Source organism: Geotrypetes seraphini, chromosome 9, assembly GCF_902459505.1.
Source record: "Geotrypetes seraphini chromosome 9, aGeoSer1.1, whole genome shotgun sequence".
In the NCBI taxonomy this organism is placed as follows: domain Eukaryota; kingdom Metazoa; phylum Chordata; class Amphibia; order Gymnophiona; family Dermophiidae; genus Geotrypetes; species Geotrypetes seraphini.
Window position 1 is genome coordinate 127,323,972 of NC_047092.1, and position 19,723 is coordinate 127,343,694.

At 43.0% G+C, this 19,723-nt stretch overlaps 1 protein-coding gene across 2 annotated transcripts in view; it reads right to left on the bottom strand.

Annotated features, from left to right (window-relative positions):
* Positions 1–693: 693 nt before the first annotated feature.
* Positions 694–19,723, bottom strand: part of LOC117366816 (dysbindin-like) — an 85,885-nt gene continuing 66,855 nt past the window's right edge. For both annotated transcript variants that reach the window (XM_033958730.1, XM_033958731.1), the window contains exons 3-4: positions 7,200–7,343; positions 694–3,274 (exon numbers count right to left, since the gene is read on the bottom strand). In XM_033958730.1, the coding sequence (XP_033814621.1) occupies positions 3,075–3,274; positions 7,200–7,343 (344 nt within the window). In that variant the 3' untranslated portion in view covers positions 694–3,074. The remainder of the gene's footprint in view (positions 3,275–7,199; positions 7,344–19,723) is intronic.

A 19,723-nucleotide genomic window follows, 5' to 3' on the forward strand; every position in this document is an offset into this window, starting at 1 on the left:
CAGCGCACTGGATTTAAACAGTATTTTAAAGCGCTCTGAGGGATGTGGGGGGAATCCCCCCCACTTAGAACTGTTAGCGCTCCTGTTGGGGGGGAACCCCCTATTACAGAGGAAACTAATTTTTCCCTAAAAAAGAGGGAAAAGGACTGTTTCCTCTATAAAGGGGTATTCCCCCCCAATACCCCCCCTCCATGGAGTGCCAACAGTTCTAAGTAAAGTGGGGTGTTTCACCCCCTCTTAGAGCGCTTTAAAGTACTGTTTAAATCTAGCGCGCTGACGTTCTGCACCTTTGTCTTGAGTGCTTTTGTCTATGTACCCATGTGTATTTATGCTACATAGAAATTTAAACGTCTATTATATCTCCCCTTTCCCACCTTTTCTCTAAATGACTGTGCTGGCTCCTGAGCCTTGCAGCAAATTCTATATGGGAAATACAGAATTCTGCATGGGAGGAAAATTTTGTTTAAATTTTGCTATGCATAGTTGAACAGATGTCCCTAGAAATAATACTCAAAGTACTTCCTCTATGAATTTCCAAATGATGATGGTATGTATCACTGGAACAACTTTGCATGTCCCTAAAGAGCTAATGAGAGTCATGCATATAATAATGAAGCTAATACTGTTTTACAAATATCAGAGCAGGGGCTGGTCTATAGAATCAAATAGCAGGATTTTATGTGTTTTCCCAAAATGCACAGGACTTGTGAGGTTTTTTTTTTTTTTTTACAGGATATGATTTTTTTTTTTTTTTCAAATTCAAAGAATATATACTGTGGTAAATATTTCAGTCTCAATTTTGGGTATGTGAACCAATCCCAAAGGTTTCCAGGTATGAATATAAATTATATCAAAGAGAGTGGCTATAGAGTAGTGTATCATATCTATTAAGGCTAGGCATACACTGTCTTTATATTTGGATGTCTGGAAAAAAGAAATATTTCTTATAATTTTTATGTATGTGTTAATCCACTCAGGTTAGTTGATATCTTCCAGGATTCTGGAATCTTATGCATTATAATTCTAAATGGAAAATAATACAAACCTTTTGTAATTTGCTTAAATGATGGAATGATGCAATAACAGTGGTGTATTATGGATATCATAGCATTCATGACTGGATATGCTTCTTTTCTGCATTTATCTTAAGATCAGTGGTGTAGTAAGGGGGTGTGGAGGGCAGACTGCCTCAGGTGCTGTCTTAGTAGGAGGCACAAGTGTCTTTCCTCTCCACCCCTGTATACCTCTTTAAATGTTCACCGGCATAAGCAGCATCTTCCACTTGCTGCTCGCACCGGCCTTGACTCCTTTCTGACATCAGGTCACGGGACGAGGGTATGACATCGGAAGGGAGCCAGGGCCGGCATGAGCAGCAGGTGGAAGATGCTGCTCGTGCCAGGGAATATTTCAAGAGGTGCGGGGGGGGGGGGAGGGGGAGGAGAGGAAGCGTTCAAGCATTGGAGAAAAGTGGAGGGGGCACTCAAGTGGTGGGGAAGAGTATGGGGGTACATGGCATGGCGATGCTGGGCACCACCATCCCAGGCACCATCCTCCTTTGCTACGCCACTACTTAAGATCCTAGATTTGTAGATAGTGAAAAGAAGAATTTTTAAATAAATTAAGACCCATACTCATATTCTAACATTGAGGCCCCCTTTTATGAAGCCGCATAAGCCTTTTTTTGCCGACCAAGACGATATTAGCTCCGATGCTCATAGGAAATCTATGAGCGTTAGAGCTTTTACATACCACGTTTAATAAATCCTAAAGCAGATTCATAAAAGGGGGGGGGACTTTGTTAATAATTGTAACAATGTCTGAACAGGTCACTTTAAATCACATAAATGATGATTTTTTAAAAAAAATTAAAATCAAAATATCTAAAGAATTGGTGTTTATATTTTAGAAAATATCAGTGAACAAAGAAATGTCACTGTAACTTAGAATCTCACATGCGAAGTCAGGTTTTCAGTGAATAAAAATTGTATTGTTAGTATTCCTGTACAATTCAAGAGCTACAAAGCTGTTGAAAAACATCCAGCAACAGCACAGAGTTTAATACAGTGTTTGACAGGAGACAAATGGACACACAGCTCTTAGAGGGGTTCTGTAGGATATCAGAGCACTGCTAGTGTAGGAGGAAGAATACCCTTGGTAAATGCTAGTAATTCTTTTGGTGTGCCTACCACTATGGTGTCCCCAGGGAACATATCATTCAGCTTTTGAGCTGGTCAAGTTGAAGTGCCTCCTATAAGGCAATACAGTATCCTACAACTTATGAATAAAACCTCAAAAAAACCACCAAAACAACATCCAACTGAGAGTATGGCTTCCATATTACACATGATGTGAAAGAAGGTTTAGCTGAGCATTAGGCTTTCATTCACAATTGGATATTTCATTGAACCACTTCTATTTATGGTATTTTGCATGTACAGATGGGTAAGGCTGTTCTCTCTCCCTCCCCCATCATTAAAAAAATGGTGTGATTCTTTCCAAAGCAAAACTATAATTGAAAACATACATATTTTATAGACATTATAGACTTTTTCAACTGTCTGTCCTAAGGCAGTCATCCTGTTCCTTCCATTTCCAAGCTACTTTGATGAGGCCATGATTAATGTAACTAAAACTACACCTCTGTCTGACAGCAGTCACCAGACTCTTGGCTATTGAACAGTATTTGTTTACCTCCACCTAAATGTCCATTTTTCTCTATGATTTCTTCTTTCATTCAGGCTCTGAGGTTGTAATGGTAGCACTTGAAGTAAGAAAAATGTGCAGATTAACAGCAAAATTGTACTAATTAGTGTTCTTGCTCCTAAGCTCCCACCTCATTCCCTCTCTCCATAAACAATAAAGAAGCTGTCTCTTTCCCTGCCACCACTACCAGAAGTGTCCATCATTGGCCCTTTCTGGATTCAGAATAGCAGCGTTTATCCTAGAGCCAGTGTAAAGAAGTCTGACAGCAACATCTATTCCCACCCATGTATCCAATCTTTCCCTGCTGTCTCGCACCACTTCCATGAAGTAGATGGGCAGGAAATTTTGTTTCTGTTTGTAGAGTGATTCTATTAGTGCCTGGTTTCCTGGTCAGTTGCTGTTAAGATGCTGTTATCCACTGGCCCTTCCTCTTCATCTGTCTGAGCTCCAGGTGTCTCGGGGCCTTCTTCGCCCGTGTCTATGCTGGTTAGATCCATTGACACAGAAGATGAGGAAGAAGAGAGCCTGGATTTTACTTCATTGCTACTGGTGATCTCATCCTTACAAGGACCTGTCCAGGGAGAAAAGTAGGTGACCACTGAGTCAATTAAGACAACATTTTGTGGGGCTGTTGTAGTTCAAGCTGCAGTGCTCTTGGTTCAGGGGATGTGGGTTTGGATAATTTGTCCAACAAAAACAGCTGGGATCTCAGCATTTTATAGAGATAGAATGCTTAGCCCCAGAGAAGGAGAGAATACAACAGCTACTACAGTTTTGACCCCTAATGGTAGAGGAAAGGGTATCTGTCTGCCCAGAGATGATTGTAAAAGGAGAAATAGGGGCATCGATGACTATAGGGAAAAAGAAAATCCTGTTAAAATGTTAAACACAAAAAATATTTCTTAGTCTTGACGTTTCTTTTGAATGGTGATTGATGTTGGTAGAATGGAATTTTGCTACTCTTTGGGATTCTGCCAGATACTTGTGATCTGGATTGGCCACTGTTAAAACAGGATACTGGGCTAGATAGATCATTGGCCTGAGTATGGCAAAATTCGTATGACATTATAATAGAAAACCTGAGCTTAATGTAATATGTATATACAAAGTGGTTAAATCTTATTAACCACTGCTGTACTAAAATAAATCTGTATACTTGCAATCATTTGAAAGCTTTTTAAGACATTTTATTTGCTACTTCATATCTCCATCCTTATATTGTATGCAGGGATGGCACTGTATTGAGGTCAACTGAGGTGAGGGCCTCAGGTGGCACTCTTTAGAGGGCAGCAAATTTTGATTACCCTCCTCTGAGTCTCTACCTCTTTAATTGGAAGTTTCAGCTGCCTCCTCCACCTCACCCCTGCCCTGGCATCTCTGTTTCCCTCCAGGCTGGCATCTCTCCTTCCCCCCTCCTGCCGCAGCCGCAGAATCTACCTTATTTGCAGGATTCACTTTGGGGGGGGGGGGTACTCTCCCCACCACTGTGTTGTTAATTTTACTTTTACTGGTAGGGATTCCCAATCCCCACCAGCCAAAATCCATTGCCCCAGTGCTGCCTTAGCAGGGAAGAAATCAATGGCCTTCTTACTGGATGCTGATGGCAGCACTCTTTGCGCATGCTCAGTTCATGCATGACCTGAGTGTGCACGAGGAGTACTAGTGTGACATATGAAGTATATCATTCATCTGTTGTTCAAGAAACTGCTAAATTGAGAGATGTATATGCAATTCCTTTTCCTGAGAATTTGGGATGAATAGCCAGCATTTGGTGTTTTTACTATTATGGAACTGTTACACCCCTGATGAAGACACTTTGAAACATGACCATGATGGTATTTTGGTTATGCACAAGCAAAAAAAAAAAAGAAGACAAAAGGATAGCCCTTTCTTAGGAACACACAATCTTTATTGGAGAATCACATGAAGTGGATTACAGCTCAGCTCGACACGGCCAGTATTTTGACACATAAGTGATGTGTTTTCATCAGGAGTCTACAAATTAAAATGTAGTACATTGCTTCCTCCCTCTCTCTCTCTTCCAAAGCGCAACGGTCAATAGGAGGCAGCCGCAAAACAGGCTGCTTGCGACCAGCTCAGGCAGGTCCTTTCCTCTGATGCATCTGAGGCTGCCTCCTGATTGCTGCACTTCTGGTAAGGAAGAGAGAGGGAGGGAGGGAGTTTGTGGTTCAGGCCTGCCACCTGCTTCTGCCATTTTGGAACTTGAGGAAAGGAGGAAGGGCTTTGTGGCTCAGGACCACTGCCATGTTGGTGCTTTGGGGCAGGAGGATGGGGGCTTCATAGTTGCTTGGGGGCTTGAGGAAGGATTTGTGGTTCAGGACACTGCCGCTGGTGCTTCAGGGGACTTATTTTTTTTATACCGGCAATTTTTTTGCCGGTTGTGTGAGAGTCCCAGTTAATTGAGGCTCTACTGTAGATAGAATCTGAGTATAGTATTATATTAATGGTATGCTTTTTATACTTAAGATATATGAACATATTTATACATGATGATAAAAAATATACAGTGTTCCATCGGTCGTTCGCGGTCCTGGTCATTCGCGTTATTTTCTGATCGCGAACCGACAACAAGGAGAGGGCAGCGGGAGAGGCAGGAGAGAGCAGCTGGAGTACCACGAGTGCAGGAAATCACTCGCGGTATGCTCCAACCGCCTCTTCCTGCACTAAGTCGGGCCTTATCCAATCAGGAGCTGCTTTGACATGCATCTCCTGATTGGATAAGGCCCGACTTAGTGTAGGAAAAGGCGGTCGGAGCGTACCGCGAGTGATTTCCTGCACTCACGGTGCTCCGGCTGCTCTCCTGCTTCCCTCTCCCGCTGCCCTCTTCAGGCTCTCCCATGAAAAACTGTATTCGCAGTTTTTTGAGATTCGCGGGGGGTTCCTGGAATGGAACCCCCGCGAATATCAGGGGAGTACTGTATATATATTTAAGAAATTGATGTACTACATTTTAATTTGTAGATTCCTAATGAAGATAAAGAGGGCCATAATAAAAAAAATACGTCTAAGTCAGATCTGGAAGTAGGGAGCTAGTTGCCCAAAGTTGGCAGTGGTAAAATGCCCATTCTTGAAAAATACATCTAAAGTATATCTTTGTTTGAAAATCATCCATCTGTACATCCAAGTGTTTGATCATCCAGACCCCCACTACATTTATCTTTATACCACATTCTCAACCAAAAATTTGTCCAAGTCTGAAATGTCCAGAACAAGATCTTTTGGACATAGGAGGGACCAGCAAAGTGATGGACTGGCCACCCAGACATGGCAAGAGAGCAGTGGGGCACCTTCACTGCTGTGAAGTTCATAAAAAGGGTGCCACATAAATATCTCACCAGAACTCCCTTATAGGTCATGGTGAGCCCCTAAAACCCACTATACCCACTTGTCTACAACACCAATAGCCCTTATGGCTGCAGGTAGCACCTACCGTATATAGCAGTAGAGTGGGATTTTGGTGGGCTCACATTTTCCACCATGAATGTAGTGGTTAGAGTAGCTTATGGACCTAGGTCCTCCTCTCTATGGTTCACTAGCCCTCCCCCCCCCCAGACTACTAAAGGCACTTCCGTGCAGCTCTACTATGCTTTCCTATGCCAGGTGCTGATGTTCCAGAGGCAGTTATGTAAGTTTATATTCCGATCTTTGTGGCAGTGTGAGGGTATCGGTGAACACTGGGGGGAATGTGTGTGGGTCTTTACTTTGTTTCTGCAGTGATTCTCTGGTCGCTTTGGATACCTTTTGGGCACTTATACCTGTTTTGCCTAAGTCACAACATATAAGTTCCGTCTAAGCAGTCTCGTCAAACTTTAAATTATCCCTGCAGTACGACTAAATCTAGGTCGGACCACATCCCACCCTAAACACTCCTCCAAAAATGCCCCTTTCTGCTCTGGGCGCACAGTGGGATTCAGCAGCCTAAAAAGTCTCTGGTTACGTCTAAAAACCCATTTATATTATCGGCACTTGGACAACCTGTCTTTCTGATCATCCAAGTGCTAACTTGGGCGGGTTTTTAAACATATTTCTGTTTTGATTATGAGCCCCACATTGTTTAGGTGTCAAAACAATGGCCGTGTTGAACTGAGCAATAATCCATTTCTTGTGACTCTCCAATAAAGATTGTATGTTCCTAAGGAAGGACTATCCTTTCGTCCTCATTTTTTTCTGCTTGTGCATCTACTACATGGGGTGTGTTTCCTGTTTTGCTTTGGATATTTTGGTTATATAATGCAATAAAATTTGCTACTATAATTTTCATCTGGTGTTCTATTGGATCCTCTGCCAAACTACATCTATGCAGTATGAATGCTGGGAATTAATCTGTCACCTTCCACTGGCAGTTTTAGAAATACCACCCTTCACTGAAGGATTTTCCTAGGCATTGGTTTCAGTGGTGTGTGCATATGGAGATGGGTTGAAGGAAGATGCAGGAGAAGTGCTAACCTAGGCTTTCATTAATAAGCTGCACTAACCTGGGATGTGGCAATGGATGCTGGTCTCCTCTGGCTCTGTACTGATGAACACATCCATGGTGTCCTGGTCATTAAAGTCAAAGGCGTCTATCTGTTCTAGCATGTCCACATTCACCTCCATGGAGGAGATGCTGCCCAAAGGAGCTAGGAACAAAGCAAGCAAAGAATTGAATTGTTATTTACACTCTTCAGTTACAAACTTTTAATTTCATCACATGACAGCACAAATTCAGGCACTCAGAAACTGATACACCCTATAATACATGCTCTTGAGGATAAATAGCACACATTGACACAAGAAGGGCAATATTCAAAGCCACTTCCTCTTGTAAAACAGTGTTTTACCCATGGAACTGGTGAATTTGACCATTGCTGCCACCCCTTCTAGATGAGGTCACTGAGCATGTAATTTTAGCTATAGTAAAAAGTGAGTGGGTTTAGGATTGGGGTGGGGGAATGTATGCATAGGTCCATTGCACCTGATTCAAAGCAAGTGTAAATTTATGCACTGAGGCTGCAGCAGTTTTCCATATTGTCCTGCAATTTCAAAGGGAAACCCTGCATGAATTGCAAGCTAGCTTATATTAAACAGCCATGATTTGAATAATTAATTTGATTCTGAATGATTAATGTTTAAAAATTAGATACTGATAATTTCAAGTAATAAAATATGATTATGACCTGGACAACCGATTTATTTATTTACTATGCATGACATGAAAGAAAGTAAGTTCCAAAAAATTAATATACTGTACACATGAAATCAAAGTAAATTAACAAATACATAATTTTTCAACTTTTGTTAAATTTCCTTCTCAGTTTCATCTTTTAAAACAATAGTTAAGCTCTGGAACGCATTGGTAAGAATGGTTAACGTAGCTGGTTTTAAAAAAGGTTTGGACAAGTTCCTAGAGGAAAAGTCCATAGTCTGCTAGTGAGGGAAACCACTGCTTGCCCTGGATTGGTAGTATGGAATGTTGCTACTACTTGTGTTTTTGCCAGGTACTTGTGACCTGGATTGGCCAAAGTGAAGATGGGATACTAGGCTAACCCAGTAAGTCTGTTCTTAGATTCTTTTGTTCATATATCCAGCCATTTTATATAATTTTTTTTGTTATAATTTCCTTATGTAAGCATTATGGATTTCAACCAACAGAGATATACATCAATGAGTATTATAAATGTATATTCCCCGATTCAATCAGGTAGCATCATCAACTGCATTTCTGAAGATCAAATCCAAGATTATTTTCTTCATCAAAATGATTAGTTTCAGTATATTCATAGGTGCCCCAGTATAAGAGGCAGAGGGATGTTAAACATTCCAGCCTACCTCTGTCCCCTTCCATTGTTGTCTTCAACCTTCCCCTCTGAGTCCAACTGCAGTGCATAACCCTAGTCCCAGAATTGAACAAGCCACAATAAAGGGAGCACAGGTCCTTCAACCTGCACCTGCTTAGACTTAGTTACATTCTGCCCCCCAAAGAGTTAGGAAGCCTGCATACCGTATTTCCCCGAAAATAAGACAGTGTCTTATATTAATTTTAGGCCCAAAAAACACACTAGGTCTTATTTTCGGAGAATGTACATGATCATCTCTCCCTTCCTCTCCTTCACCCCAATTCTTCCTCTTTCCTTTTTCTCCCCCACATGTGCAGCATCTTTCCTCCCCTCCCTCCCATCCCTTCTGCACAGGACTTTTGCCCTGTTTCCCTTCCCTCCCTCCCATCCTTTGTGCAGCAGGACCTTTACCCAGCTTCCCTTCCCTCCCATCCCTTGTGCAGCAGAACCCTTGAGCGAGCACCTGCCCCCTCAGCCGAACCCCCATCCTTCCCTCCCTCCCATCCGAACCTCGCCGACTGCAAGTGAGCCCTATATCCCTTCTGCACAGGACCGTTGCCCTGCTTCCCTTCCCTCCCTCCCATCCTTTGTGCAGCAGGACCTTTACCTAGCTTCCCTTCCCTCCCATCCCTTGTGCAGCAGAACCCTTGAGCAAGCACCCGCCCCCTCAGCCGAACCCCCATCCTTCCCTCCCTCCCATCCGAATCCTGCCGACTGCAAGTGAGCCCTACATGGGCGGACAAGATGTTTGGCACCTGTTAGTGCCACTTATAGCATTTACCCCATGTGTGCATAAATGCGTGTAAATTCCAAAATCCAGCCTAAGTGTTATTCCGTAAATAAGCACGTATCTTACATAGGGCATATGTTAAGGTAAGCATACCGATAGGTGGAGTCTTGGATGTGTGTGGGCAGGACTCATGCATATAACTTATAGAGTACATACAGTAACTGAATATGCACATATTTATCTGGTCATGCTAGCATTCTAGAAAGGTAAGTAGGCACCTCCTTTCTTTATAGAATGAATGCCTGAATATAGGGCATTAGAATATTACAAATGTAGAACTGTAGATCACAGATTAGTTTTTTAGATCATAAGTCAAGCCATCATCAGGATTAGAAAACAATTACTGTATGACTGAAGAGCATTATCACATATGGAGCGACTGAGCATTTAAAGTGACTTTGAAGAAGATTGGCATTAAATATAGTAGATGATTTAACTGCAGATGACAGTGCAGATGGACATAGCCGCTCTCAAATTTTTTATTCTGGAAAAGGCTATTGAAGGTAGTTCTGAAAAAATAGAATTCAGTTAGAAGATATGTCAATGTTTTTGCAATATCTGTTTAATTTCATTGGCATGAGATGAGAATTGAAGAGTTCAAACCGGTTGAATATTCACTTGCCATGGAGAGCTCATTTGTGAGCTTTTTTTCCACATGGAATAATGGATATCAATAAACATTTTTCCTATTTGTTGCTTGTATAATTTAATCATAAATAATAAAGCATAACTGTCTCAGTCTTAAACTTATCTAAGTTGATTTTCTTTAGACTGATGAAATTCACTGAAATGAAGAAAGGAACTACAATCTTTAGGTTCTTATATATAGATAATTTAAATCATATTATAGTTTTACAAATGTGAAATATCCAAAAAGAAATATAATACTCATATTTATAAGATTTTTGAGGCCGACTTGAGAAAGGATGTACAATAGGAACTGAAGGTCTGGAGGGTTCCCATTGTTTAGCAATTGGAACTAAAACATCCAGACCAGGACTTCTGAGATTCTGCTTCAGAATGCCATCTTAGAGCCTGTTCTAAAAAAGATTGAGGAATGGACATTTATTTGTGTGTTACATTTAGTAGGACATCCATTTTAAACTATAAACATTTAAAGTATCAGTGGCTTCAACAGGGCCACCTAGATGTGTAAGTGCCACCACTTACATATATACGGTCTTGAGGGAAATGGAGTGGCAGCCATATTAGTCCACTCTTAAAGATAATGTGTAGAAATAAAACAAAACAAAAAGAATCCAAGTGATGCCTTTTTTATTGGACTAACTAGAGCATGGTTACATTAGCTTTTGAAGGTAATCCTTCTGAAGATCAGAGATAAGCAAATGAAGACAGCTATCAGTATATGAGTAAAACATCAAAGAATTCAAATGATAGACTTACAGGAAGAGGGAAGGGAGGATGTGAGACAGGGAGATAAGTTCTGTCTAGTGCAGACATGGGCAGACTATGGCCCGTGGGCCATATCTGGCCTGTTTAGTGTTTTATACCGGCCCACCATGGCGATGTTTACTTTCCCCCTCCCTTCCTTCCATGAAGCTGATGTAACCCGTGGAACTCCGGGATTCTGAAGCTATAACATTCCGGGCCCTGAGCCACCTGTTAGGGGATGGGGAGCTCCTGCTGCTCAGCGTTTCCTTTTCCCGGCCCAGGCTCACGGCTGTCAGCCGCAGCTGATGGTTTTCCACAAGATGTTGCATGAGGAAGAGGGAGAGGAGGCCAAGGCTGGGCTTTGTGCCTGGCACTGCTGTGTGCTAGACCCCGGACCCAGCCTAGAGTTGCAGAACGCGAAGGACCCACTGCCCTTCTCCGTGGATTATCCTTGCCGACCAAGGAGACCAGCTACGCGTTGCTGATGTTGGAGTGGCCTGGGTCAGAGGCAGAGAGCCTGGAGAACATCAGCTGCTCTGAGGAGGATCTGAACAGCCAGAGCCACTGGGGGAAGCCTGACCACAGCAGCCTGAGCCGCTGCAGCCCAGTGCCCAATTCCAGACCGTGACCGATAGGGACGTGGAGCGAGGGCTGTACGGGAGCAGACCAAGCTGTGCGGGTGCTGGGAGCTGCTGCAGGAAGGGTTCCCTGAAGATCTGCCTCACCCGCACAAAAAGCTGCAATGGGTCTGGTGATGTCTCGGACAGAAGGGCGGCTGGAGGCTTGGCTGCTACAGATGTCAGCCTGACTGATGTATCAGGGTCCCGCGATCAGGAGCAGGAAGCGCGAAGGGTGCTGGAGGAAGGGAGGGGTGGAGGAGAGGAACAGACGCTGGAGGGAAATGGGGAAGAGAGACTGGGGAGAAGACGCTGCTGAAGGGAAATGGGGAAGAGAGAGTGGGGGAAAAGACACTGCTAAAGGGAACTGGGGAAGAGAGAGTGGGGAGAAGACGCTGTTGAAGGGAAATGGAGAAGAGAGAGTGGGGGTAGAAGACACTACTGAAGGGAACTGAGGAAGAGAGAGTGGGAGAGAAGATGCTGCTGAAGGGAAATGGGGAAGAGTGGGGAGAAGACGCTGCTGAAGAGAACTGAGGAAGAGAGAGTGGGAGAGAAGATGATGCTGAAGGGAAATGGGGAAGCGAGAGTGGGGGAGAAGATGCTGCTGAAGGGAAATGGGGAAGAGAGAGTGGGGAGAAGATGCTGCTGAAGGGAAATGGGGACGAGAGAGTGGGGAGAAGACACTGCTGAAGGGAACTAGAGAAGAGAGAATGGAGAGAAGATGCTGCTGAAGGGAAATGGGGAAGAGAGAGTATGGGGAGAACACGCTGGTGAAGGGAACTGAGGAAGAGAGAGTGAGAGAGAAGACGCTGCTGAAGGAAATGAGGAAGAGAGAGTGGGGAGAAGACACTGCTGAAGGGAAATGGGGAAGAGTGGGGAGAAGATGCTGCTGAAGAGAACTGAGGAAGAGAGAGTGGGAGAGAAGATGCTGCTGAAGGGAAATGGGGAAGAGAGAGTGGGGGAGAAGACGCTGCTGAAGGGAAATGGGGAAGAGAGAGTGGGGGAAAAGACGCTGCTGAAGGGAACTGGGGAAGAGAGAATGGGGAGAAGACGCTGCTGAAGGGAAATGGGGAAGAGAGAGTAGGGGGAGAACACGCTGGTGAAGGGAACTGAGGAAGAGAGAGTGGGAGAGAAGACGCTGCTGAAGGAAATGAGGAAGAGAGAGTGGGGAGAAGACACTGCTGAAGGGAACTGGGGAAGTGAAAGGGGGAAGAAGACGCTGCTGAAGCGAAATGGGGAAGAGAGAGTGGTGAGAAGACGCTGCTGAAGAGAAATGGGGAAGATAGAGTGGTGAGAAGACACTGAAGGGAACTGGCAGAGAGAAGGCAGACAGTGGATGGAAGGAATTCAATGAGGAGAAGATGAGGAAAGCAGAAACCAGACAACAAAGGTAGAAAAAAAAATTATATTATATTTATTTTATTTTATTTTTTTTGCTTTAGGATTAAGTAGTATATTAGTTGTATTGATAAACATTTATAAACAAAGCCCTGCTGGCTGAACATCTCTTTCTCTAGTTCAGCAGTCAGAACTTTGATTTACCAATACAGGTCTCCCTCTATATTTGCAGGGGTTAGGTGCACTGCCCTCTAGTAAATAGTTACCATAATTTCACAAATAACTTTCTTCCCCTAAATTCCCAGAGCTAGTCCCCAGCATGATGTAAGCAGTTCTGATGTCTGATTGGACACAGGATTTGAAAGCTAGCCTCCACAGTGATGTCGACAGTAGTTCAGAGAGAGTATACAGTAAGAGTCAGTGCAGCAGTTTTAATATTGAAAAAAACCCAATCACTCAGTGTGCAGCATGACTGCAATTGAGCAGGTGAGGAAGAAGAACTAAAAGCAGTTCAGGGCAGTAGAACTGCATATGTTTGGGACGGTGGAACACTCGCGGATAACCAAAGATGCAAATGCTGAACCTGTGAATATGGAGGTACAGTTTGGAAGTTTGGGGCTAGACCTGTAATAACGAATACGTGACAAAAAGGTGCCCAAATTGACCAGATGACCACTAGTGGGATGTAAATATGATCTCCCCACACTCCCCTAGTGGTCACTGACCCCTTCCACTCTCCCCCCCAAATTTGTGAATAAAGCAGTACATACCTGCCTGTATGACAGCTTCATCTGTTATGGCCAGTCCTATTAGAGCAGCAAGCAGGTCTCTGGTGTAGCCTGCTGGTCAGTGTAGTGGACACCAGAGAAGACCCAGACCCACATCCCATTCTAACTATTACACATGTGGTGGAAGGTGTGATACTGCCAAAACCCACCTAAAACCTACTGTACCTACATATAGGTGCCATCTGCCGGCGTAAGGGCTATTGGAGTAGTGTACAGTTGGGTCCAGTAGGTTTTGGAGGGTTCACCATGAACCATAAAGGGGTTATGATGAGATGTGTACCTGGGACCTTTTATGTGAAGTTCACTGCAGTGCTCTGCTGCAATGTCTGTGTGGCCAGTTTACTACAAATTCTGGCCCCTCCTATATTCCAAAGGCTGGTTCTGTGTGTTCTTCATTTGAGCATATTTTCTTTTGAAAATGCTCAAAAAATACAGATGCATTAAGGGCATACACATCTAGAAATGGGTCATTTTCGAAAAGAAAGAGAGACATTTTGCTGTTTTGAAAATTGCTATTTTCTCTACCCAATTTTTTGACACACTTCAGAAAATGTCTAAACTCAGATTTAGACGACATATACAAAATGCCTCCTCCGTGTATCTGAAGTGATGTACCAACTAGCTGTGGATAGTGATTATCAATGGTTGGAAAATGATCCTACTCCCGAATTACACGATATTAAAGAACTTAGGTCTGGATTCACCAACCTGCCCGATCGGTGCAGGTCCGATGAATTCTGCACAACTAAATATGCAGATGGGGGCGATCGGAGGAACGCCCCCATCTGCCGGCATGGATCGCTTTTCTGTGATCCCCATGCTGGATTAAATGGTAGCACTTAGTCTGTGGAAGTAGGTGAACAGTTTATATGTATTTTTTAATCTATAAATCTAACAGTGTCATCTGCCCACACTTGTCCAAACTCCACTCAAGTTTATGTTTATTTAGTACATTTGATGAATTGTACAATTTTTGGCTAGCCAAGTCTCAGTGATTTACAAAAAAAATAAATTAAATCAATAACAACTTTACAAAGGAACTCCACTGATGACAGGAAAGAAAATGTCATACATTCAGGAAGGGGAAGGAAGAAAAAGTATTAATGTAGTGGTTGCTGAAATCCTTTCACTCACATTAATATTTTCTGATCGTTACTTTTTTGTATTTCTTTTAGTTACTATTAACCGAGTTAAGCTCCATTTTGGTTGAAGACCGGGTATACAAAGCTAAGTTTTAGTTTAGTTTAGCATTTGTTTAACAAATAAATGTGGATGACCACTTGCAAAGTATGATGCATATTTACAGAATAGTGAAGACCTAGGCACTAACTTCACCTTTTTTTTGAATGAAGAATACTATCATAAATCAGTCCATTCCTGCAAGACGTTACCTCACAAGTTTGCCCAACTTCATTCAATAACTGTTAATTTTTTTATGGGTCCTCAGAGGGCCACCACGCACTCAATACATCTCATAGTGCGGGGCTTTATGCACCCTTTCGTCACTGGACCTAAGTTTTGTGTTATGTTTATCATAAATATTATTTTAGTGATTTAAGTATAAATATGCTAAAAGTACTTAGCTTTTGTATGACGCTAGTTGGGAGGGTAGAAACATCAGTTATCCAACATGTTTCGCCCATGTACCTCACAGGGCTTTATCAAGGCTCCCTCTCCCTAAAACAAATAAAAAAATATATATATTTCTAAATGCCTAGCCTTTTACCATATTACACATATTAAGTGTTACCATATAAGCTTATAGTTATTAACCTCTTACCGTTCATAACCACAATCTCCCACCAATGCGTCAAGAACGAAATGGCGGTCACGCTCTTGATCAGCTGATTTATACGCGCCCACGACAACCACGTCCCACACTGTCAGGGACGTCATTGTCTGACGTAGATTTTTCTAAACCTTACTCCTCCCCTTTGTTTTGTTCATATTTATATAATGTATTTGACAGGACAATATCAACAGTCACCCCCCCGGAGACTAGATCATATTAGTGAAGCCCATTCCAGCTCGTTTTTCAATCCCTTAGGAGCTACCGTATTCAGGCGGTAGATCCATCGCTGTTCAGATAGATTTAACCTCCCTTCCCAATCCCCTTCCAGTTCTTTTCCATTCATACACTCTATCACTCTCCATTTTAAATGTTGGATGCCATGGCCCTTATCAAGCCAATGCTGGACTATAGGGGCTTGCAGCATCCCAGTGTTAATACGGGATTTATGTTCGTTCAGGCGTACATTGATAGCTCGCTTAGTTCGGCCCACATACACCAGATCACAAGGGCAGACTATGATATATACCACCCTAGTAGTTTTACAGGTCGTATTTGCCCTGGCCTTTACCGTGTATCCTGATTGTGGGTCAGTCCATTGAGCCCTCTCCAACGTGCGATCACACCATTGACACTGGTGACACTTACTATGCTCCACATATTCTAATGGACGTTCTACTTTCCTAAGAGTCTGTCCGATGGTCTTACCTCTCCGGTATGAGAAAAGGGGCTGCTCAGAGAAAATCTCATGTAAACCTAATATATGCCCGTGTTGTTTAATAAGAGAGGCCAGCACCCCCGATGCCTTTGAGAAAGGGAGGACACAAATCATCCTCCCTTCCTCCTGAACTCGAGGTTTCTCAACAAGTAGCAGCTCCCTATGGGCATACCGAGCCCTCAAGTAGGCCCGTCTGATGGAACTTCTAGGATACCCTCTCTCTAGAAACCGTCTTTCCAGATCCTTAGCTACTCTTTTAAATTCCTCTAACGAGGAACAGATCCTCCGCACTCTCAAATACTGGCTGATGGGCAAACTGTATTTCAGTTGGTAGGGGTGATAACTATCAAAATGAAGGAAGGTGTTGCGGGCCACCGGTTTCCTGTACAAAGTAGTTTCCATTCTCAAATGGTCCTTGCTTATAAGTATGTCCAAAAACTCAATTTGGCTTTTACTGAAATGAGGAACAAACTGTAAATTAGGGTTCAAAGTGTTAATCCAGACACAGAATTCTGTGTTTGGATTAACACTTTGAACCCTAATTTACAGTTTGTTCCTCATTTCAGTAAAAGCCAAATTGAGTTTTTGGACATACTGTGTCTGGGGGAATTCTGTGTTTGGATTAACACTTTGAACCCTAATTTACAGTTTGTTCCTCATTTCAGTAAAAGCCAAATTGAGTTTTTGGACATACTTATAAGCAAGGACCATTTGAGAATGGAAACTACTTTGTACAGGAAACCGGTGGCCCGCAACACCTTCCTTCATTTTGATAGTTATCACCCCTACCAACTGAAATACAGTTTGCCCATCAGCCAGTATTTGAGAGTGCGGAGGGTCTCGTTAGAGGAATTTAAAAGAGTAGCTAAGGATCTGGAAAGACGGTTTCTAGAGAGAGGGTATCCTAGAAGTTCCATCAGACGGGCCTACTTGAGGGCTCGGTATGCCCATAGGGAGCTGCTACTTGTTGAGAAACCTCGAGTTCAGGAGGAAGGGAGGATGATTTGTGTCCTCCCTTTCTCAAAGGCATCGGGGGTGCTGGCCTCTCTTATTAAACAACACGGGCATATATTAGGTTTACATGAGATTTTCTCTGAGCAGCCCCTTTTCTCATACCGGAGAGGTAAGACCATCGGAGAGACTCTTAGGAAAGTAGAACGTCCATTAGAATATGTGGAGCATAGTAAGTGTCACCAGTGTCAATGGTGTGATCTCACGTTGGAGGGGGCTCAATGGACTGACCCACAATCAGGATACACGGTAAAGACCTGTAAAACTACTAGGGTGGTATATATCATAGTCTGCCCTTGTGATCTGGTGTATGTGGGCCGAACTAAGCGAGCTATCAATGTACGCCTGAACGAACATAAATCCCGTATTAACACTGGGACGCTGCAAGCCCCTATAGTCCAGCATTGGCTTGATAAGGGCCATGGCATCCAACATTTAAAATGGAGAGTGATAGAGTGTATGAATGGAAAAGAACTGGAAGGGGATTGGGAAGGGAGGTTAAATCTATCTGAACAGCGATGGATCTACCGCCTGAATACGGTAGCTCCTAAGGGATTGAATAACGAGCTGGAATGGGCTTCACTAATATGATCTAGTCTCCGGGGGGGTGACTGTTGATATTGTCCTGTCAAATACATTATATAAATATGAACAAAACAAAAGGGAGGAGTAAGGTTTAGAAAAATCTACGTCAGACAATGACGTCCCTGACAGTGTGGGACGTGGTTGTCGTGGGTGCGTATAAATCAGCTGATCAAGAGCGTGACCGCCATTTCGTTCTTGACGCATTGGTGGGAGATTTTGGTTATGAACGGTAAGAGGTTAATAACTATAAGCTTATATGGTAACACTTAATATGTGTAATTACATTACATTACATTACATTAATGACTTCTATTCCGCCTGTACCTTGCAGTTCTAAGCGGATTACAACAAAAAGATAACTGGACATTTCCAGGAATAGGAATACAATTAACGACGTAGGGCCTAATACATCTAAACGATAGCTGGACGTTTTCAGGAAGAGGAATACAGTTAAAGGCGTTAGGTCTAAATCACATGTTGAAGGGAGGATCCTAAGAAGGGGAGAGAGGGGAGAGGAGTGGGGTTAGGAAATTAGAATGTATTTCTTGAATAGTATGGTTTTGATTTCTTTTCGAAAAGCTTTGAGGTCAGTTGAAGCTGTCAGTAGGTTGGTGATGGAGGGGTCCAGTTTAGCTGCATGTGTTGCTAGTAGGTTGTCGTACATCTTTTTGCGCTTAGTTCCTTTATAAGGGGGGTAGGAGAAAGGGGACTGGGTTCTCCTTTGTCTGGAATAGAGGTTCCTATTTAGGCGGTTGTTTAAGTGGGAGGGTGCCGTTCCGTTTAATGTTTTGAATATTATGCAATATAGCTTAAATTGGATGCGGGCTTGTATTGGAAGCCAGTGTGAATCTAGGAAGGCGTTGGTGATGTGGTCAAATTTTCGAAGGGAATAGATCAGTCTGAGGGCAGTGTTCTGGACAGTCTGTAGTTGTTTTGTTAGGTAGGTGGGACAGGAAGGTAGAGGATATTGCAATAGTCCAGTAGACTTAGGACTAGGGATTGAACTATGAGTCTGTATTGTTCTTTGCCGAAGAATTTTCTAATTTTGCGAAGGTTGCGCATGGTAAAGAATGCTTTTTGTGTGATTTTGTTGATTTGCACCTGAAGAGTGCAACATCTATCTACTGTTACTCCAAGGAGTTTGAGAGTGGTCTGTATAGGATATTTGGTGGTTTTTATTTCTAGTTCTGTTATCGAGGGGGTTTTGTCTTTTTCAAGCAGTAGAAATTTAGTTTTGTCTGGATTGAGCTTCAGTTTGTGTTCTGTCATCCAGTTTTCCACTATTTCTAGGGTTTTTACCAGGTTATCCGTTGTAGTGGGGTCTTGTGAGTCAAAGGGAAGGAGTATGGTTATATCGTCTGCATAGCTGAATGAGGTTACTTCAAGTTTGTCTAATAGGGTACCAAGGGAGGCGATGAAGACATTGAAGAGCATGGGTGAGAGTGGTGAGCCTTGAGGTACTCCGCAGGGATTGGTCCAGGTTTCCGATATTAGATCTTTTGTTTTTACTCTGTATGTTCTTGTTTTGAGGAATCCTTGGAACCAATTGTATACTCCGCCTGAGATCCCTATTGCTTCTAATATCTGAAGAAGTATACTGTGGTCAACCAGGTCAAATGCGGCTGAGAGGTCTAGTTGAATTATCAGCATCCTTCTTCCTTTGCTAAGGTGTTGTCGGGCTGTATCTAGAAGGGAGGCTAGCAGTGTCTCAGTGCTGTGGTTGGATCTGAACCCTGATTGAGTTGGGTGGAGTAGGTTGTGGTCTTCAAGGTAGTTGGTGAGGTATTGGGCAACCAGACCTTCTATTAGTTTAACATAAAATGGAATAGAGGCTATGGGTCGGTAGTTGGAAGGGGTGTCTATTGGTCCTTTGTGGTCTTTCAGTATTGGAGTGACTATGATTTCTCCTAGGTCTTGTGGGAATTGGCCTTCCGTGAGCGTTGTTTGGATCCATTGCAATAGGCAAGCTCTAAATTTGGGGGAGGCATTTGTTAGTAAATATGAGGGGCAATTATTCAGGTCGTGATATGGTAAAAGGCTAGGCATTTAGAAAAATATATATATTTTTATTTGTTTTAGGGAGAGGGAGCCTTGATAAAGCCCTGTGAGGTACATGGGCGAAACATGTTGGATAACTGATGTTTCTACCCTCCCG